This window comes from Argiope bruennichi, chromosome 11 (assembly GCF_947563725.1).
Source record: "Argiope bruennichi chromosome 11, qqArgBrue1.1, whole genome shotgun sequence".
NCBI lineage: Eukaryota > Metazoa > Arthropoda > Arachnida > Araneae > Araneidae > Argiope > Argiope bruennichi.
In genome coordinates, this window is record NC_079161.1 from 54708976 (window position 1) to 54733211 (window position 24236).

At 24.3% G+C, this 24236-nt stretch overlaps 1 protein-coding gene across 2 annotated transcripts in view; it reads right to left on the reverse strand.

Annotated features, from left to right (window-relative positions):
* Positions 1-438: 438 nt before the first annotated feature.
* LOC129957220 (exocyst complex component 3-like) overlaps positions 439-24236 on the reverse strand; it is a 29789-nt gene continuing 5991 nt past the window's right edge. For both annotated transcript variants that reach the window (XM_056069444.1, XM_056069445.1), the window contains exons 4-23: positions 23888-23978; positions 22841-22947; positions 22058-22139; positions 20822-21084; positions 18909-19014; positions 17326-17409; positions 16778-16851; positions 16458-16553; positions 15522-15588; positions 15020-15112; positions 13557-13650; positions 13396-13466; positions 9877-10025; positions 9727-9798; positions 8805-8960; positions 6248-6356; positions 4605-4694; positions 3081-3164; positions 2754-2846; positions 439-779 (exon numbers count right to left, since the gene is read on the reverse strand). In XM_056069444.1, coding sequence (XP_055925419.1) covers positions 699-779; positions 2754-2846; positions 3081-3164; positions 4605-4694; positions 6248-6356; positions 8805-8960; positions 9727-9798; positions 9877-10025; positions 13396-13466; positions 13557-13650; positions 15020-15112; positions 15522-15588; positions 16458-16553; positions 16778-16851; positions 17326-17409; positions 18909-19014; positions 20822-21084; positions 22058-22139; positions 22841-22947; positions 23888-23978 — 2062 coding nt within the window. In that variant the 3' untranslated portion in view covers positions 439-698. The remainder of the gene's footprint in view (positions 780-2753; positions 2847-3080; positions 3165-4604; positions 4695-6247; positions 6357-8804; positions 8961-9726; positions 9799-9876; positions 10026-13395; positions 13467-13556; positions 13651-15019; positions 15113-15521; positions 15589-16457; positions 16554-16777; positions 16852-17325; positions 17410-18908; positions 19015-20821; positions 21085-22057; positions 22140-22840; positions 22948-23887; positions 23979-24236) is intronic.

Here is a 24236-nt window from a genome sequence, read left to right on the forward strand (position 1 = left end):
ATATCAGGCAATGAAAGTCATGATGATTACATTATGAGTAGTTAGGAAAAATAAAAAAAACTCAGATGTTAGCAGTTTTTTTAAAAATATAACTGCAGCAAAAATAATTGAAAACATTAAAAAAATCTAATTTATATCATGAACATGTAGATATTATACACACATAAACATTATTTTTATTGCACCTTCAAAATAATTTTAAATACTTCTAATTAATTATCATATCTTGGAAATAGAATGAAATATGTACTTTTTTAATTTTTAAAGTCTGATAGCGATAATGTAAATTAATGTAAAAAAATGATATTTTATTCAGGCTATCAAAGAATTGAGACCAAATTATGCATGACCTTTTTTTAATTATTATTTTTATTTCAAAATGTTTGTTTAGTTTCTTTAATGACATTCAATTTCATGAAACTAAATATAAAAAAGACAATTGTTGTTCTAGTTCACATTTCTTATTTACATATATATACAAATAAATATGAATATATATTATCTGAATAATCTTAACATGCATTTTTATTGATTACATTTATCAGAAAACTAATCTGACATATCAGGTTGATTTAAAAATAAATCAATAAAAGCTTTCATCTTTACAAAAATACTTTTTTAAACAAAACAAATTGAAATTATAGTACTGCTATTTATATTCTCATTTGTAGGAAAAGTCTTTTTTGGTAAAATAATACTTATAAAGATATAGTAATGTCAGAAAAGATGGTCCTTTCTTTACTTTGAGTACCAATTTCTGCCATGATATCTGAAACAAGCTGTGCAAATAAAAAGAATAAATGAATTCAATATTTCAAATCTATATATATAACAAAATAAATAAATGATAATAACTGTAACATATATATTTAACTGATTAAATACATTTTCAATGAATTTTATTATTCTTTTAGACATTAATAAATAAATTGAACAATTGCTCTGGAATTTAATTTGTTTATGTTTAAATAAATTAATAATCCTTTTAAATATTAATAAGCATAATACATAGTTTACAATGTCTTATCTATATTTAAAAACTTAAAAAAAATGAAAACCTTTAAATGATATAATTTTTATGACACAACAATGATTTTAAAATCGTATCTGCACACTCGTTAAAATTCAAAGATTTGTTTGCGCAAAAAATTTATCTTTTACTTTTAGTGAAGTTATAAAGTGTTATCATAATTTTTACACGACCTCTTTACAGTCAATATGGATTTGCATAACATGCTATACAAGAACCAGAACCCGCTCCTCATGACAGAATGAAAACTTAATTGTAAGTGGGAGGGGATTTTTTTTTTAAAAATTTCCATTTGCTTTTAATTTAGGAATTTTTAGATTTTAACAAGCAGAGGATTTCAAAGAGCTAAATTAAACAAACTAAAATATATAGTTAGAAAAACTCCATGCCTTTATTATTTATGTATTACCAGATAGGATAAATTAACTAATGCCTAAAAAATTAACATGAAAAAATAATTTATTCTTGTATTTAATGGTAAAAGATATCAACTTCAAAAATTGAAATATAATTATATTATTTGGTAGTAAATATAATTTTAAAAAGCAAATTTTCATTTATACATGCATATACAAATACAAATTTTCATTACTTTCAAATTTAAACATAAATAGTTTAACACTTTATTGGTCTTTCCTTCATTTGAATACTAAAATTTACAATTAAAATTTTGTAATGTTAAAATAAGAATTATATAATATTGTTTTAAGTTAAAATTAATTATATTATGGAAATGCAGATTTACCAATAGAATTTTTATACACAAGAAAATTTTGCCACTGAAAACTAAGCTTTAATATTTAATGATATATGTGCACAAGAACAGCAAGCTTATTTAAATTTGAAACTTTTGATCTCATGCCAAAAAAACAGATTCCTAATCTTGACTGCATTATTTTTTATTCAATGCCTATAATGCCAAACGACTAAAAAGATAATTATATATAATCCATTAGTAACAAAAATATTTTTATAAAGGGAATTTGTTAGATATATAGAAAATTAATATAAATAATTTCTATTTGATTTAAAAATCTTAAAGCATATACAAGTTACATCAGTGATATGATGATCCCATTATGTATTCAGAACAAAATGAAAAACACTTATCAGAACATAGTATATTATTTGTGATTGAATTCAGCTGTAATCCTAATCATATTACTTATAAATGTCAAAATATTTTACATTTTTACTAATAAAACGAGCAGATTTGGATTACAATGCTAGGAAGTTCTTAGCTGGAAAAGCAAGTGAACAACAACAAAAGAATTAAGTTGATTTACAAGAAGGAAAGTTAACCAATTGAAAACACCAATTCAATTGTTTTCAACTTTATGACAATTTTTTACTTTGTCTCATTAAAGCAATGCCAAGAGAATCCAGGCGATGAAATAGGAAGGCTATTGACTTTCCTGATAAAAATTCAATAAAGCTGCATTATAAAACTCAAAACTGCTGCATGATTTAAGTTTAAAAATAAGTATATTCCCACTTTTTATTATCATCATAAAAACATGATTATAACATTTATAATCATAGAATCATGATTATAAATGGGAAGATGAGATATTATCTCTTTGATATAAGGGAATAATATGTTTAGACATGATTATTTATTCCAGTATTATATTTCAATGATTTAAATATATTTGAAACTTTTTTACTATAAATAAATAATACAAAATCAAGAATACAAATAAGAAAAACAACATATACTTACTTGTTTAGCCTCATTCTTGCTAACATCTCCTCGAACTAGAATAAGAGTAACTAACTGCTCAAGGGTTACATCAGGATAATGTCTTATTACACCCTACAAGATAATAGACTTAACTTAATTTGAATAATTAAATAGTAAAATAAAAAATATAAGAAATGCACATTAGTAGTTTCTAATACAGTTGTGTGTAGTTCATATTGAAGCAACTGTAAAACATATTAAACATGCATTTATCATTAAAAAAAATCATACTTTTTAAAAGTAATTTCTTGATAAAAAATAATAATAATTTTTTTTAAAATATTTGATACGAGTTAAAATACTTACGGAAATTTCCAAAGATAGCATGCTGACGTCTTTCAGTTTAATGACTTCAGCTATCAGAGGCACAGCTTCAAATGGTGATGTTTGCTGAAAAATATACAGTATGCAAGTGAGGCTCAAATTCTTTTTAATGAAATGCTTGATATACAAGATAAGACATTTAAAATGATTAGCTGTTTACCTGGTCTTAGAAAATACAATTATATCAGGGGAAAATAATTATTTTCTATAAATATCAAATTTTTATTTATCTTTATCATTACTTATTTCAATTATTACTATTAGCTCACCCTCTCTCTCTATTTATATATTTTGTTCAAATTTTCTATTGTTAATAAAATACTTTTTATTAATCCACACAAGTTCATACATTTTTTAAAAACTTGTAGTGGATGACACTTGATGTTAATACAGTTTTTTTCAAATATTAATTAATTAATTAGATTTTTTCAGTTATTTCTATTTGGTCGCCAAATCTTTCGATATGTCGCCAAGCTCTATTTTGCCACTTAATAATGTAATTCTGTCATATATATATATATATATATATATATATATATATATATATATATATATATTAATTGTAATTTAATAAAAAGTAACTAAAATATTTTTTGTTTTTGTTTACCTAAGTAGGAACTAACTCATTTTTTTTATATGTATTACTTATTTTTATAATTTCAAACAATTTTTATAATTTCTGCAGGTTCTACCATATTTTAACAGACTTTTTTTTATTAGTTAATGAACTTGCATTCATTTTTTGAAACATAAACTAGTTTTGAAAAAAAAAAAAAAAACACGAGTAAAATGTAAAAAAGTATCCAATTCAGTTTTAAGTAAAATAATACTGCAATGTTTACAATTTAAAGTTATAGCATTTTTTATTGTATAGTAAAAAATACCTAGTATTCTTTTTTTTGGATTCATGGTGGGAAAATTGGCATATTAGATACAACACAATACATATAGGCTATTGAAAGAACCATCCCTGATAAGAAAGATCAAATAATCACTGATTGATAAAAAGATCCATGAATAAATGTTATTGGCTTTCATGATTTTCTTTCCCTAATGATTTTTTCCAAAGAACATTTTAGCCCATTTAATGATATGAAACATTTTAAAACATTTACTATGTTTTTAAATTATAAAAGTTTTCTTCCTGATAATGACATTTCACAAGCACACACATAGTGAAAGGGGGGGGGATTGGTTAATATCACCTTTAACAGTTTTCTGTTTTTATAAAAATAAATAAATAAAAATACAATTCAATATTTTAGTATCAGCTTGATTAAGAGAAACTTCAATTGATAGAGATTCAGATTATTAAGATTGCTCATAGAAATCCTTAAACATTTTCTGAAATGCAGTTTATTTGCAGTTAAAAAGTTTAGATTGATAGGGCATTTTAAAGAAAGGTAGTGACTTGAAACTTTTACAAAATCATTTTTCATCATATTAATTCATTCAAAACATAACACATAATAAAAAAAAAATCTCCTCCAATTAAAATATACATACAGATGTTTGAATTGGACTGTATTTCTTTAAAAATTCTTCCAGAGTGATCTTTCCATCATAGTAGGATCTTTTTTTCACAATCGAATTCAGCTATGGTGTAAGAAAAAGAAATAATATTCATTATCAGGGAAGAAAAAATAATTTCCATTGAAATGTGGATTAGGGGGAAAAGTACAAAACTTGTTGATAAAGTACAAAATTTCTCTTTCAACAAGTTTCTTCTTCCTACTTCTTAGTGATTAAATGTAAAGAATACAATAAGAATACAGAAAGATTTAGTTGAGATTTTACTGTTGATAAAAAGAAATACATCAATTACATTAAAGAAAAAAATTAGTATGAATATTACTTGCAATTACAATACTTTTACAAAATTGCAATACATTAAAAAAATCATAGACTGACATTAAGTGTGCACTACTACATCACATCTACGAAATTTTTCCAATTCTGCAGTTATTTATCAAAGGGATTAGTATCTTCTCTATTGTTGTTACTTAGGCAGCAATTTTAAGATGTTAAAAAATATTAATTTATTAATTACATATCTTATACATTTTAATTTCAGTATTATCAGAATAAATGCTACAAATATAGCAGAACTGGAAAATATCTTTAAAAAAATGAATATTTATCTTTAAAAAGTTATATCTCTATTTTAATGCAGTTAAAATAGAATTAATATTTTCACAATTAAAAGATGGTTAAGGATAAATCATAGCACAGATAACAACAGCATAAAGAAAGAAAAAAAAATACTGATTTAAGCAGCAATACATACTTAAAAATGAAGATGGATGTGCATGTTATTGCACTATAAGTTTAACCATTTAACCTACAGCTACCAAATTTGGCACATATATGTCCTAAAGGGACAGAAATATGTACACAGAAGAGATTTAAAAAATGTAATTAAAATTTTAATTGAAAATTAAGTTGAATTTTGAAGGTTTTTTCATGATAACTCCTGAAAATACATTTTCGCAATAAAAAATTTTACACTGTTTGTAAATTTAAAAATGTGTCATTTTTAATGACACCAATATAAAAATAAGGCAAATTTTTCATAAATTTTGAAATGAAAAAAATTTTTTTTATCTAATTTTCAAAGACAAATGAGATTGTTATTCTGTAATTCAAATTGCTTTCATTATTTCATTAAATATTCTTTATTTATTGTAAATTAAGGAAGAAGGATTCTGTTTAATATCGATGTAGGTTACAAGACAAGTAAAAAAAGTGTAGTTTATTCCATAAAATTTAGAGATATAAATCAGACATTTATGTTTGTAATAATGCTATAATGTCTAGTGCTGGTTTCTATTAGAAAGGTTCAGATATAAGATGAACAATACATATAAGACAATTAAAATAGCACAATTTGAATACCTATGACAGTTTGTAGCTTAAAAACTAATTTTGATGGAATTATAACAACATTAGGCTTAAGAAATTTAAATGAAATAAACACATCCAATATCTAAGGCAGAACAGATAACTCTTCTTATAACATAATTTAATAAACCTCTATATTTTTTCTATCTTGAGAATGCTCATTAGGAAAAAATTGAATAGAATAGTAGGAAATAACAAAATTGTATAGAATAGTAGGGGAAAAAAAAAATTAGCTAAATTTATATTACCCTTTTATTGAAAGGAGCTCTTTGGAACAACTGCTGAAGGATCTTTCCTTCCTCACACATTTTTTCTGCAGCTTGCTTGCGTTCCTCATAACTTTTGAAACTCATCCTCCTAAGAAAAGAGCAATGAAAAGAATAACTAAAACTGAATAGTATAAGAAAAACCTTAAGTACAGAATTCGATGTAAAGAATGCTACATGCATTGACCATGCATGTAATAACCCATCAGTTGATTATACACTAAAAAAAAACTCCTGCATTTAATAATGTAGAAACATCTGCTGGTTCTAGTTCCTCATAACTTTTGAAGCTCATCTTTCTAATGAAAAAAAATTGAAAAAATAACTGAAATTGAATAGTATAAGAAAAGCCATAAGTATAGAATTTGATACAAGGGATGCTGCTTGCATTCACCAAATATGTAATAATCGGTTGTATTGATCACAGTAAAAAAAAAAAAAAAATCCTGTATTTAATTATGTACAAAAATCTGCTGTTTCTAGTTATCAATAATTCACTTGCATCAATTTCAATGTCCAGGTAGTCCAGCATAAAGGTTTTATTAGGACCGATCAAAATGATCACCCTGATTCATTGAAAAAACCTTTATGAAAAAGATTATGATACCTGGTTAAATGTTGATGTAAATTGGGAGAAAACTAAAAAAAACCCAGAAGGAACAATTTATTATGCATGGACAACTTGAAAGAGATGATGATATACATCTCTCTTTGATGCAGACAGAACAATGAAATTGACAATGATAATGAGAGGAGGCGGAAGAAAAACCACCAACAGCCTACAAAACTCTTCAAGTCTTTTGTTCAGACCAAATCTGAACCAAAAAGATCAGCCCAATACTATGCTGAATCTTCTATTGAACATTATTCATATTAAATCTTTATCCAAACGATGCACAATAACTCAATGTCCTTGCTTAACATTAAAATATAAAAAATTAAATATGAATAATTACTTTTCAATTCTTTCTTAATCTTTTCTCTGTAACGATTTTTCTGTTTCTACTTAAAATAAACAAACAATACAAATGATTTGGATCCTTCTTTTACACAAATTCTTGTATAAAAAAAGTGTATTTGGATGTTGTAGTAAGTACTTTAGCTTGGATCCACACTGAACACAGCATGTGATATCTACTGTATAATCATATTACTTCATAATTTAGTTATTCAAAGGATATTATTCTTTCAGTGCAGAATTATTCAGCATAAAATTTTCAACAACGAATAATTTTTCTACACAGTTAGAAATTTTTAACCCTTATTTATTTAGAAAATGAAATTTTCGATTAGAATCTTGGAAAGAAGAGATACTGGATTTAGATTTATTTTTAATCAAGCCAAGGATATTCTGAAAAAGAACAAATTAATAATGAATATTCAATTTTTTTAAAGAAAGGAACAATGATATTAAATGTTGATCTTTCTTTAAATTATATTATTTTTACTGAAAAATAGTAAAATCCAAAAGAAAACAATTTAGAAAAATAACTTGAAATTCCTCTTGTTCTTTGAGTAATTGTCAGTAAAAGAAATGGACACTGCCTCTTTCAAACTTTCTAGTATACTATAAAAACAAATTATTTTTCTCCTCTTACTTAAAATTGTGGGTCTTGAACAAAGTAGTTATTGCAACAATTGAAAAAAAAAATCTTTCAAAAGATTAAGGACCCTAAAAAGGTCAATTAATGGTTAGATTTAGTTTTAGTTATATTAAGGTCCCATTTTAAAGCAATGCTATGGGTATTTTGGGATGGCCTCATAATTTTGAACTCGGTCAGATGATGAGGACGACACCTGAGCTGGTGCACCTCTCTCCAAACTTCCACACCACATCAGCGAGAGGATAATTAGTGGTTAGAAAATGAAAGATAAATTCAAGAGGTGAATGATTCCAAAAATAGTAAATGAACTAAATTAAGAATGACAATAACATCCTTATTCTATTTTCCATACTACTTCATATATCAACAAATTAAATCTGAACCATATTTGATAATTTTCTCACATAAATCTTCATTTAAAAGGTTAATAAAAAACAAAATTCAATAAACTAATTTTGACATAAAACTGACAAACTGTAAAATTAGCAAGAAATGTTTTAAATTTAAATCTCATTTTTAAATTAAAGATGTTCAAATTAATAATAATAGTTTATATAATATTAATAATATATAGATTTCTAAAGTAAATTATAGTTTAAAATTTAATTTCTTGAAAATATTTAGTTTAATATTCATCAATCATCCATAAAATAAATCTTTAAAAAGTATAATTAATTTGGTTGTGTAGATGGAAAAAAAATAGAAAAAATATGAGCAATAAAAAAATAATTAAACCAACAAACAAAAACTGAAAGACAGCACTTAAAAAAAATTTTAAGGGATTGTAAAGATAAAAGTTGAAAAATATTTAAGCCATTTACTCACGTAATAATAATAAATGATATATCACAAAAATAATAAATTTAATTGTGTTTTTCATGATATGTTTTAAATAAGTTTTTTAGAAAAAATTTTCAATGAGGAAATGGACTAACTTTTGTAAAACTGCATATATATAGTTGATTGCAATCCAGTTCATGACATCTGTAATCAAAAGATTAAAATTTTCAGGGAGAAGATGAGTATAATCACTTCCATAGTCATCTAAAGTGGCATGTATAGTATCCACAATTTGATTACCAGAGAGAAACCTGCAAATATGATAAGAAACTGAAATAAAAATGAGCTTTTTTATAAACATAATCATAACTGTATTCCAACTTTTATCAAACAATGTTAGCAAGATTATCTTAATAGATTTAATTTCTTAAGAATAATCTCATTTAATACCTATTTCCAGATAGAATTATATAAATATACAGTTTAAGTTATTTTTAAGAATAGTCCAAAGCCCCAATTTCAGAAAAAATTAATGGGAAAATTTGAAAATCTTAAAATTCAATTCCATAATTAAGCTAGCATTTGTGCTAGCAAAAGAAAACAAAGATATAATGTTTTACATTTTAAAAGGTACTAAGGTAATTTTTGTACAGTTCTTTGTGCAGTAATGTAATTAGGTATATTGCAGAAAATAACCTAAATTAAACTTCCTTTTTTTCATAAATATGCATGCAATAAAAACAAATTACAAATACAGTTTCAGGACTTAAGCTCTGTATTTTCAAATTTTAACCTATAAAATACATAAGTAATTCAATTTTAACAACCATTTCTAGAGCAAATTAATTTATTTCAGGTATAATTTCCAGGTTATTACTTTCAAGGGTTTTGAAGTAGCAGATCAAGCAACCATGTCAACATATATGTTTTAGAATATTATCTGCCCAATTTAACAAAAACATATTTACAACAGGCAATTTGCAAGTAGAACAATAATAATAATAATAAAAAAAAAACTATTTAGTTTTCACAAAGAACTGAAAAGGCATAAAATAAAATTGATGTTAAAATACTTACCATGTTCGTGTCATCACTTCATTTAAATTACTGCTGAGATCCATGAATAGTTCCTCTCGTAAGCACTTAAGACTGAAATAGAACTTAAAATTATTCATTTTGTCAGTTCACATTTTTTCCCCAAGAGATTAAAGATTAAAAAATACTTACATAAGTAAAATTAATTTGAGGAAAGCTTCTATAGTTCTACGGAATATAATCTCAGCATTCTTGGATATAGCAGTCAGATCTTTACTATATCGTATTCTCAGTTTATCAGCAAATTCACAAAACTGGAGACAATTATTAGCTGTTGCAATCTGAAATATTATAACCAAGTAATAATTTTAAAAAATTCCAATAATAAAAAAAATGACACAAAAAGATATGTGTATGTGGATATGTAAAATTAATATATTGATTTAAAAGCAGTAATAAAGTGAGAGCAAAAAAATACTAAAGGTAGAGTTCTGTATTATCAATGTTCTCTTTTGCCACCTATCATTTAAAAGGGAAATTCAACAAAATAATTTTTTTTTCTGTTAAGTTTTTATTCAAAATCCCACATGCTTTACATCCAATTTTAATTAAAAAAAGTTTTTTAAGAAAAGTGAAAATATTAATACTATAAATATTTTACATTTATTCTTTAAAATAGCTTCATTTAGCTAGTTTCTTTCATTTCATGAATACCTATTCTAATTTGGAAAACTTAGAATAATAAAAATCAATTACTTTTAGAATGTTGTAAAACTAAAACATGAGGGAAAAAATTATAAGAAATATATTTTTAAATTTCAAAAGATATCATATGTAATTTAATCATTCAACTCAATAAATTAAATATATGTAAATGAATGAATAAATTAAATATATGTATTGTTTTAAGTACAATGTTTTTGTAATTATCAATAAGCATTATGAAGGAAGATTTTATCATAATTAAAATTAATATTATTATATATTAATAATATATTATTATTCCAAAAATCCTGCATTATCATATACAAAACAATGCAAAAACGAAATAAAATTATTCATTTTATCAAGCTATCTTAGGTATTGGTATATAACTCTATAACAGTTTTCTGATCACCAATTACATATGAGAAGTCAATTCTATTGGAAAAAACATAATATTTTGATGGACAATAGTCTGAGCTATTTGTAATTAAAGAATAATTTTCATAATAAAAAAGAAGTTCAATATTAACAATAAAATCTATTTATTAAGTAATCAGTTGAAATGTCTATTAAATGGAATCAACATAAAAATATGAGAAAAAAATATTTCTGACATGAATACTTTTCACTTGTCATTTCTTCCAAAGTATCAGTAACTTTAATTTAAAATCAAAAGTTAGTTATTATTATCATTATTCACTTTTTTTAGCATCACTAACAGTCACAAAATCTATTTCATTAAAGTTTGAACAGAACTAACCAAAGTAATGTTTATTCTATGGAAAACATTACTTTGGCTACATTACAAAGTAATAAAATTACACTGTATTATAAAGTAATACAATTACATTATAATTTGGTTACACTACAAAATAATATCTTAACAGTCATATATCACAGGGGAGATGAACATAAAACTAAGGTGATTTACAATCGTTAAGGGTTAACAAAGTACAAATCTGGTAACACAATTATATTACATTACAAAGTAATATAATTATACTTTATATTACAAAGTGATACAATTACATTGCAATTTGGTTACACTACAAAATAATATCTTAACAGTCATATATCACATGAGAGATGAACATAAGACTAAGGTGATTTACAATCGTTAAGGGTTAACAAAGTACAAATCTGGTAACACAATTATATTACATTACAAAGTAATATAATTACTTTATATTACAAAGTGATACAATTACATTACAATTTGGTTACACTACAAAATAATATCTTAACAGTCATATATCACATGAGAGATGAACATAAGACTAAGGTGATTTACAATCGTTAAGGGTTAACAAAGTACAAATCTGGTAACACAATTATATTACATTACAAAGTAATATAATTATACTTTATATTACAAAGTGATACAATTACATTGCGATTTGGTTACACTACAAAATAATATCTTAACAGTCATATATCACATGAGAGATGAACATAAGACTAAGGTGATTTACAATCGTTAAGGGTTAACAAAGTACAAATCTGGTAACACAATTATATTACATTACAAAGTAATATAATTACTTTATATTACAAAGTGATACAATTACATTACAATTTGGTTACACTACAAAATAATATCTTAACAGTCATATATCACATGAGAGATGAACATAAGACTAAGGTGATTTACAATCGTTAAGGGTTAACAAAGTACAAATCTGGTAACACAATTATATTACATTACAAAGTAATATAATTACTTTATATTACAAAGTGATACAATTACATTACAATTTGGTTACACTACAAAATAATATCTTAACAGTCATATATCACATGAGAGATGAACATAAGACTAAGGTGATTTACAATCGTTAAGGGTTAACAAAGTACAAATCTGGTAACACAATTATATTACATTACAAAGTAATATAATTACTTTATATTACAAAGTGATACAATTACATTACAATTTGGTTACACTACAAAATAATATCTTAACAGTCATATATCACATGAGAGATGAACATAAGACTAAGGTGATTTACAATCGTTAAGGGTTAACAAAGTACAAATCTGGTAACACAATTATATTACATTACAAAGTAATATAATTATACTTTATATTACAAAGTGATACAATTACATTGCGATTTGGTTACACTACAAAATAATATCTTAACAGTCATATATCACATGAGAGATGAACATAAGACTAAGGTGATTTACAATCGTTAAGGGTTAACAAAGTACAAATCTGGTAACACAATTATATTACATTACAAAGTAATATAATTACTTTATATTACAAAGTGATACAATTACATTACAATTTGGTTACACTACAAAATAATATCTTAACAGTCATATATCACATGAGAGATGAACATAAGACTAAGGTGATTTACAATCGTTAAGGGTTAACAAAGTACAAATCTGGTAACACAATTATATTACATTACAAAGTAATATAATTACTTTATATTACAAAGTGATACAATTACATTACAATTTGGTTACACTACAAAATAATATCTTAACAGTCATATATCACATGAGAGATGAACATAAGACTAAGGTGATTTACAATCGTTAAGGGTTAACAAAGTACAAATCTGGTAACACAATTATATTACATTACAAAGTAATATAATTACTTTATATTACAAAGTGATACAATTACATTGCAATTTGGTTACACTACAAATTAATATCTTAACAGTCATAAATCAGATGGGGGATAAAAATAAGACTAAGGTGACTTGCATTTGTTAAGGGTTAACTAAGTACAAATCAGGGAGTATAATATCATCTACTATAAATCTTTGAAATGAGAAGATATGCTTACTTAATTCATAGCTGCAAAGCCCAGTAATGAATAAATTTATCATTGGCTGAGAAAAAACAGCTAATTTGAATGGATTTGAAACTGTTATAAATTATTTATCAGAATCATCTGCAAGCAGGGTCAATTTTATTCTATGGAAAATAAAAAGTCTGCTTCCTGAACCTAAATATTAATTTACTATATATTAAATGATATACCATATAAGAAGTAAAATATTTCACAATGCTTCTGTCTTCAAAGTGCTTGCTTCTGTACATCATAATGGCTTCTGTATAACGAAAAAGAAAAATATTAGCAATGAAATAACGTTTCATTTCTTGTTTGACATCAATTACAATTTTAGAAATAAATAACGAACCTTCATAAAGACGTGTAAACTCCAGAACTTCTTCAAAACTCAACAGCATCATTCTATTGACTAATTCTTTGTCAACTGTTTGAGCTACTTGTAACTAAAAGATAATTTTCATAGTTAGAAAAAGTTTAATATTAACAATCAGATCGATTTATTAACAGGGGTGTTTGTGGGACCCCAAAAAATCCCCTGAAACTTTTACGGACTTACTACCGACATTTTGGAGTTTCGAGAAGGGGGGGGGGAGAAATGAAAAATTACAATTATGAAGTATTGAATGACCTAATTATAAAAGTTCAATGAATTACTTTTTTTGCAAAATTAAGACCTTTGAACCCAGGTCACGTGATCGCACATCTGGTCGAACGAAGTCTCCCCCTTTTTTTTCTGCCGCGCCTACTTGCCGAAAAGAATCCAGAAGAGAATGTCCGAGAACCGGGGGAATGAGTCATAACTCGCAATAAGGAAAGAACAAAAAAGAAGTTTTTTCCCCCTTTTCACGCATTATCACTGCCTTTGGAGAAAGAAAGGAAAAGTTTTCACCACACACACTGACCTTGCGTTTTCTGCTTTCAAAGCAAACAAAATTACCCAGATCCAAAATAAATAATTCATTATTATTCCTACTTCCTTTTGAACGACGATCCCCGGAATTTCCGGGTATCGAAGTTCAAAATCCCCGGAATTCCGGGGTTTCCCCGGAGCACAAACACCCCTGTATTAAGTAGTTTCAATCGAAATGTCTAAAGGGAATCAAGACTACAAGAAATCAATGATACTGAATGTAAAGAAATTGGATAAAACCATCAACACAAAAAATTTATATTGCATCTAAAACAAGTTTAAAAAACGTTCAGCAATAAGTGTTTAATTTAACACATATAACAGAGATTCCTATTTAATTTTCTAATCAAAGTAATTGAAAGCAATTTTTAAGTACTGTTATTTGAGAATATATATATATAAAATATTTTCTAACAAACACTCTTTAGTCATTTAACTGGCTTATTTTCTCTACAATCTAATTAATTAGATGATACCTTCAATTCTGGGAATATTTTATCAATTTGATTCAAATAAGAATCTATAGAATACTTGATACATTTATTCCAAATAATTTTTGTACTAATTAATAGTACTTATAAATGATTTACTTGCTGTAAGAAATTTAAAAATATGAAGAGAACATAGGCTTATAGACAAACTGGTGAAGAGGTTAAATAACATAACTTTCCATAAATCATGGAACAAGGATTTTTTTTTTTAATGAATAAAAGGACCCTTTAAAACCTTATTAAAGTGTCATATATGCAGAGAGGCAAATAAGTAAAAAAAATGTGGATAAAAATACACATTATATACAAAAATGTGAAGAGAAATTGCATTTTCATAATTTAGTTAAATAAAAAATACAATTTATAAAATTCGATTAAGGTTATTTGATTTCTAGATTTTTTTTCACTTACATGTTGATCCAACATGTTATACATAATAAGGGGTAGCTGTGTATGAAAATATCCACTTTCATCTTCATCAGGTCCTTCATGGTGATTCCAATCCTAAAATAAACAATAATTTTCAGTATATTTCAAGAATTAGAGAGAGAGAGAAAAAAAAAGTAATAAAATGAAAAAAATAAAATACAATTTTCATTAAAAAAAATCTTATTTTGCATAAAATTAAGTTAAAGGATAATATTATAGGATACTATCTACAAAATATAGAAATATACAGCATTGCAGCTATAATATAAATATTATCAAATTACCTATTCATTTTAGATTACCTATTCATATGTAATTATAATATGTTATAAAATAAGAAAAAATTATAATATATCAGATCATACCAAATTATTACATCAAAATATATTAAATTCTCATCCACTTGTATAACTTTTTTTATATTACTGTTTGAAAAGTCAATGAATTACAATAAGATATGACTAAAAATGATTATTACACTTACTTTAACATCTGTAGAAAGAGCATTTTTCATCCAATCTTGGTAATTCTTCTTCACATTATACAAATACCTAATTTAAAAAATCAAAAATATTAAAAAAAAAACCCAACCAAACTTATCAATTATAATACATGATAAGAAAACATACAAAAACATTCATCTTAAATATTAAAATTTTACAATAATGAGTATTGAGAATATGAGTATATCCCAATTCTAATGACTTTTAGAAAATATTAGAATGCATTTCTCTCATAATAAGAATAAAAGTAGTAGGGTTCGATGAATTTTTTTTTTTTTTGAATTAACTATAAAGAAAGTTTTACGTGTTGATTTAATATTCAAGAATTAAAAAGTTTTGTAAAATAAAGTGCAGGAATCTTTCAGTATTTATTAGGCAAATTTGAAATTGGAAAGATCTTATTCTGAAATAAAAATTTATAAAATACACAACAAACAAATGCAATTGTATTAAAAATAAATTCCTTCAACTTAAAATTTTTATTAGCAGAAAAAATGAAATTTATATCTCCAATTATTTTGATCTTATGGCTATAAGGTTTGAACAACAAAATTTTAAATAGAATCGATGAAAGTTTTTTGTATTTAATCATATCTCTGAAGTCTTAAAACTAATTTATTGATGGATATTTAAGAAAATATAAATATGAATTATCTGCTTTTGAAAAGAACATGAAATTAGGAAAAAGGAAAATTTTCCATCCAAATAATTACACATAAAATACTTAACAATTTTTTCGAAGCAAAAGAAACTGTAAAAAATACCATTAACAGATATGGTTAAATAGAATTTTTATACATAAATTACAAAAATCTGTCAATAAATGAATAAGATATGCTTTGAAATTATGATGAATTACTAAGTGAGTGCAATTTGCTTAATCATTATAAAGATAGGAATACAAAAAAAATATTTACTGATTTTCAAGGCTCTGAATAACATGTTTTTCAAGTAAAGGAGGTAATTTCGTAACATCTATATTGAGATCTGGATGGCCAAGCATTTCAGTACTCCTAAAAGTATAATACAAAATAAATTACTTTCAAGATATTTAAAATGCAAAAGGATAAAGAAATTTCTCTGCAAATTTTCTATTAAAAATATACAGATAGTAATATATATTTTTTACGTGGTTTAAAAATACATAAAATATATAAACAGCTCATAATAATTTTAGAAATACAATATGTCCAAAAGTACAATTCTAAGTAAACAAAATGATAAAAAAGTTAATTACCCATATCCACTAATCCAAGTCAAAAGACTTATATATTCATTATCTTCTAAACTGTTTCCAATCAGTTCTTGCAACTGCAATGAGAAAATAATTAAGGATTTTTTGCATACATTAAAAAAATACTAAGAGGAAAAATGTATACAAAGCTATTATTTCAGAATTTTCTTTTATAAATACATATAATATCCGTGTAAAATAAAGAAAAAAAATATTAAAAAACATTTTATATAAAATATAGCAAAATAAATTATGCATTAGAAAAATTAGATTTGTATTTAATAATTAAATGGGATGTTTAAGTAATTGAGAAAAATGACAATTTAAAGATTTTTATAAAAATGGCAGAAATTTAAAAGTTAGAATATATTTTGCTTGTTTATTATGATTAGTTTCATTATCTTTGTAAATATCAAACATATTTTATGGAATGAGTTTTCATTACTATTTCAGAAAATACGTAAAACAGTAGCCTTTAATTCTTTCCCCCACTCTCCTTTTTAACTTTATTCTCATAAACAAAAAGTGATTAGTATAACTACTTTACTTACATGACCTGAAAGGCATTCATGATACATTTTCACATATTTTTCAAAGATTTCATATTTTGGAGGAAAACATGGTACACATGCACTCTAAAATAAAAACCAAGTAAAAATTTCAATTTAAATGTTTAATAAAAATAATTCAGAATGCACCTTATTGTTACATTCAGTTTTTCAAATAAATTTAATTTAAAATTATAAACATTTAAATTAAAAAAATATATAGAATATACAGCTACAGAATATAACATTCTTGATATAGTATATATTATTAGTATATACTATATCAAGAATAAAATGCAAAATACTTTTTAAATTAATACTGCATTCAAAACAAAGTACACAGACTGAAAATCCCAAATGAAATGAAATCCCAATGAATGAATATCCAAATTTTAAATATCAATTTTATAACTATATTTTATAAAGTATTAAAAATAAATTAAAAATGCATTCTATTTAAAAATAAATAAATATATTATATATTTTCATTCAGTGCAGATAAGTAGTAATTTCTTTCGGATTAAAGCTTTCAAATTTATTATATTCCATAACTATTCAAATGATCTATGTGTTCTATGGAAATTTAGAGTAAGTTTTAATGAAATTTAGTTTATCAGTGTGATCTATATTGATTTAAATTACTTTTACTAAATCTGCACTTTTTAAAATTACACATACTTATATATATATATATATATATATATATATATATATATTGTTTCCTAGGCAGAAAACACATAAACTTCAAAAAAATCTAGGCATATTATGTATGCATCATCCAAATATTTTTGAAGTGGATTTCATTAGATGCTATTTTCCTTTCCTTATTTTAAATTTATACTATTACTAACTACCTTTGCTGAATAGATGAATTGTTGGGAGCACTGATTGTGTTTCATTTTAATTAAAAATTTACTTCTTACACTTTCTTCTATATAAGTGGAAGATTAAAAGATATGTCCTTCAATAAAATATTACTCTCACTCCTGGAAAATTCAAATTTGTAAGGATACAAGAATTAGCATCAGAGGATAAATTACATAAAAATATTTTGGATTCGGAGAGGTAATGAAAGGACAATTTTCAAATTTCAACTAAGCTTAAAAGAATCGAGCTAATATCTGAAATTTAAATGAGAAGATATTAGAGGGGGAAAAAAAAAAAAGCAAATCTTCACTCAGTGATCCTTGATCAAAAGTCTATTTAGTACTTGTGTATTAATTGTGTGCCATAAGAGAACATTTGGCTTAGCTGAATGCCACTGGTGAACAACATAAATTAAGATGTCATTGGTGATTTTTTTTGGTTATTAATTAATAAAAGATATCTTGAGCAGTTTTTTGGGTCATTAATGCATTGTTTTTTAAATTTGGTGTGGCAAATGGTTAATACATAAATAACTTTTACTTTATAATCAAATTCTAGAGTTATAAAAGTTTTTTTTTTCTTTTTCAATTTATGAATACAACAAGGTCATTAATATTTCTTTCAACTACTGAACTTACTAACTTTAAATTCAAACCTGATAGAACTGTATAATGGCAATTTTTTATGATGGAAAAGATTCATAATTCATTGCAACTTACCTTAACTACTCTTAAATCTTCAACAATAATTTGCCTAGTCATCTCAAGATGAGTAACTAACCACATTTTATGACCAGACCTATCTTCAAATTGATTTCCTTCAATCCTGTAACAAATGATATAATAACAATGCTTAAACTTATTTCGGTGAAGCACAACTCCTCCCATTTTTTAAGAAAATAGTATGGCACCTTTTAATTAAAACTAATCAATTATTAATATGAAGATTAAAATAATTTTAGTGTACTATATACAGAAAATAGACACTGATTAACTTTACTATAAATAAATTAAGTTTAACATAAAATAAATAACTTAAACTATAAATTAATTTCTTTCCACTTTCTAAAAACAAAATTGTATGAAAAAGACTATATGTGCCATGGTAGATTAAAGTTTTATTTTCTGTTAAATTATATATATAAGGAAAAATGTGCACAAAGTTTCAGCCAAATGACTAAAATTAATTGTTATAAATATTTATCAAAACCTCAAGTTTTATTTTTGTCTTATATTTTATTTATAAATTAAAAACATTTTCACAGAAGTCATGCATAAAACATTTTCACTAAGAGATACAATAACAATAAAAATATTTAAAAGTAATTTCTTCTTGTTTTTTTATATAAAAAAATGCAAAATAAAAATAATTTTCAAGGAAATTCACCAAAAATAAAATCTATTTCTAACCAATTTGTCTGCTTAAAATTTTCTATCTATTGTTTATTGAGGCACAATTTAATATTCCTTGGCCAGATGTGTATTTCTCAGTTGTAGTTTGCTCAAAACTTAAATCTACTCATTTGATTCATAACAAGCAATCCTGTCATTTAGTCAATCCATATAATTTATTACTCATTTACTTAGTAAGTCAAGGTTCTATTACCTGAATTTCTTATTGATTTAATCTTCACCAAGCTCCAGTTTCCAGTAATCTTCTGAGAGCCATTTTTATATTAAATGTTACTTGCTTATACATATTAATTTCCTTCTATTAGCCAATAAACTAACATTTTTGATTGACTAGTTGAGGTGTCATAAAGGTATTATGGTAAAAACAACAAGCTTCATGAAATGACAGAGCAATTAATTTTTTTAGAATGATTAATGATATTTTTACCTTTTCAGTACCTAATGAATTCCAAAAAACTTTGGAATCCAAACTCATAAGCATTTAAATTACATAACTTAAAACAGTTCCTACAAAATAAAGATTTTTTCCCTCCTTTTTTTCACTATGGCAAACACTAAAAAAATCTCATATTTCGAATCTCTATTTTATAGTAACAGATACAAAATTTTTAAAAAGATCCTTCCCCCACCAATGCAGATTAACAGTTTCACAAGTTTTCAAAATGTAAACATAGGACAAAAAATAAGCCTATTAATTTTGGGAAATAATGTGCTTCATTAACAATTCAATTATTTGCAATAACATTTTTTACAACAAAATTGTTATTTCTCAAGAATTAATTAGAATAATAACTTTTATGTGCATAAGGTTTCATATTGATTATTTTTCATAATATTCCATTTTGTCCATGCTTCACAAATCACATAAAAGTTAAAGAAATCAAAATAAATATAAAAGAAAAAAATATTCTCACAAAACTCTTTCATGTCAAAAGTAAATTATACAAAAAAAAAAAAAAAAAAAAAAAAAAAGTCTGAAACTACCAAGAAAGTTCAAAAAGTTAAAATCAAGAATAGCTGCAAAAATGATTTTTAGAAGAAATATGCATAAGACATGACTCTGAAGTATTATAATTTTTATTATTTAATGGGAAACACATTAAATCAAATTAGTCAAATTTTAAAAAAAATAAATTAAAAAAAATACAGACATAAGTAAATGTTTATAAATTTCAAAGTAAATTCTCCTGAAAATTAAAATATATTTATATATTATTTACCTTTCTAAAACTGATTGTTTCAATACTTCAAAAGCTTTATTTCTCCACTGTTTTGGGCGGCCTATAGGCATGTAACCTGTTCTTTTAAATAAATCAACAGCAGCTGCATCCTCACTTTCTTCCCTTTCAATAATCCTCAGGGCACTAACAATTATTTTTGGTTCTTTGCGAACAGAATTTAGAGTTCTTCTTAAGATCAACCACAGTTGCTTGCTTATTTCTTCAGACAATTTTTCTACATCAGAAAAGTAGTGTTTCAACATCTAAAGAGTGAAATTAAAAAAAAAAAAAATTAAAGCAAAACATAAATAAAATAAACAAAAGTTTTAAATGTATGTTAATTAAAAAATTTTTTAAATAAAATTTGAAAAATATTGCACTTTGAAAACATATTATCAAAGATAGAACATAAATTTTCATTAAAATTGCTTTGATATTTTTTATAAAAATATAAACAATCATGTTCTATATTTGAAATTTTTTTTACAACAATTGAAATCCATTAGCAGTAGATTCCATAATTTGTGTTTGGTAAATAAATAATAAAAAATAGTTAAGAAAATATTATTTCATTAAAAAAAAACTACTACTTAAAATCTACTCTTTTATTAAATATTCAGTACATTCATGGAAAGAATAAGGTTTCCTCTAATTGCATAAGACAATTAGACTTTATTTATTTTTAATTTTCTCAAATATAATTAACCTACCAATTACTGGGAAGTCAGATAATTTGAATTTATGAAAACAATAAAACAAATGCGAATGTCTAACAATTAAGATCAAACATTGCAATATTACTAATCATAAAACATCTATCAAATAATTAATTAAAAAATAAATATTCAAAATATACAAAAAAAAAATTACAGCACACTAGACTGCAGAGTTTACTTATAATTTCAAATAATAATAATAATAAAAAAAAAATCTCCAAGATATTCTTTTTCTTTACAGCTATCTTAATCAGAAGGTAAATCAAGATATATCTAGTAAGTATAACATTGTGATTCACATTCAACAACAACAAAAAAAAAAAAAGTTTAAATTTAGGATTTTATTTTTATCAATAAATCTATTAAATGAATTTTTAATAAAAATGAATAATTGATCTCATCATTATTTATCATCGTAATTATAATATCGGGTGATAATTAATTTTAAAAGGAAGTTTATAAGTACAACAGCAAATTAAATGTGGGAAAAAAAGACTTGTCTTATAATTTTAGTACTTACATTTTTGTCTGTAGGACTTTGGTTTGCCAGTTTATGCATCTCATACAATAAATCATCTCGAGAATGCTCCAGTATAGCGAGACTAGATGAAACGTAAAATTTCATAAATAAATTAAAACAAATAAAAGATTTGCAATGCAAGATCCAGTTAAGAGAAAAGGCAACAAAAGGATAAGAAATTTTAAATATTAATAATTTTCTGTAATTATGAAATATTTCATATTACACTTCAAATTGCTTTTTCAACACTGTCCATTTATTTTCATTAAATATTTTAAACTAAAAAAAATGTCTGTCTTAAAAATTAAAATCACTTAATAATTTGCATAAAATGTATAATATTTTATTGCCAACATCAAATAATCAATTTTAGACATAAAATACAAAACTTGTAAGAAAAAGTAATTAGGACAATTAATAAGAAAATATTCAATATGCAGTAAAAAGTCTTGCAGTGCAGTAAATATGCAGTAAAAATCTAATACTCCAAAAAGCATGAATATGCTCAGGAGAAATAAATAATTTGATTTATCACTGAAAAATATACATATTTCTTTTTAAATTTAGGAACAATTAAACATACTATTATTTTGGTTCTCCAATGACATTAAATTCAGCAGTGTTTAATACATAGTATGATTAATCATGTAATTATATGATCAAAAAACAATTTTATCCTTAAAGTTTTGATAATATACATTTTATAAAATAAAATATGGTAGTAATTTCTATATTCTTTATAGGTTCTTTTTTTAATGGTTCAATATATGGAAAAATTATTACCTTTGATGGGCAGCTAATAATTTTCCTTCATTTATCATATCTAAGGCATCTTGGACACTTTTGGGTATATTTAGTATATGCTCAAGATTTTCTAATGCAGCTGAACACTATTAAAAGAATCATAAATTTATGAAGAAAAAAGTTGCAAATAAACAAAGAAATATTAAGATTATTTTTGTTTGAATTGCAAATAAGTGAATTCACTGATTTTTAAAAAAAGGCATTTTAACTTTTTTCAATTTTTGCAATATATGGCTACAGGACAAATTTGGGACTCATTTTGTTTGTTACCATTTTAATAAAAAAGTAGAACATATGTTTTTTTTTTCTTTTTTTTTCAAATTAATGGAAATTTATCATTTGAAAATAGCTCATGTCAAATGAACAGTATGAAACCATCAAATTTCTTATCATTATTTTGATAATTTAATTTAATACTTTTTTTAAAACCCCGTTACCATAGAACCAAGCTGTCTAAACAGGGATTAATTTAATTTTATACAGAGGGGAAAAATCTTAAAAGTTTTCTTTAAGTGAAAGAAAAAAAAATTCTACAATATATTTAGCAAATATAAATGTTAATATGAAATTCTCAAAAACGGCTCTACTGAATTCAATCATGTTACTTAGTTTTACACTAACAAATACTGAACAATAAATTACATCCCTTCAAAAAATTGAAATCTATTACATTAATATGAAAAATTCTACTGCTTTTAATGCATGTAAAAAACAAAATACACATGATAAACAGACATATCAAAAATTATTTGTTTTATCAATTTGATTTTTGCTCTATATGAATTCAAAGACACATTTCTCCATAGCTATATGGAAATACTTTAGAAATTAATTTTTATATCAAGCATAAGTTTTTTTTTATTAACTGTTTCAAAATCAAAGAAAAAAATGCTTTCATTCTATTTTTATTAGTTATGTTAAGCTCTTTACAATATCCATAGGTAATTCTACTTAATGACTTTTTTTTTTCCATGGAAATTCTCATCTAAATTTTACATTAAAATCAAAAACAAACAAAGCATTTACCTGGCTATGTTCCTTGCTTTCAATTTTGAGAGCATAAAGATTTTCAACCAATTCTGGAACCATCTTTAAAGATTCTTTAATTTCTTGAATACTGCAAAAATAATTTTAAAAAGAATTTATAAGAAAAAAACTTAAATAAGAATTTAATTAGTGGAATTTGGAATTCAGACAGGAAATACAAAGTTAAACAGCCACTGACATTTTACCAAACACATACATAAAGGAAATGAATTTTCCTATGGAAAAGAATTTTCCATAAAGGAATTTTCTGAAAGGAAATGAATGAAAAGTTCCTCCTTCATTATTGTTTTTTTTTTAATTTAACAAATTTATCAGCTGTCACTATAAA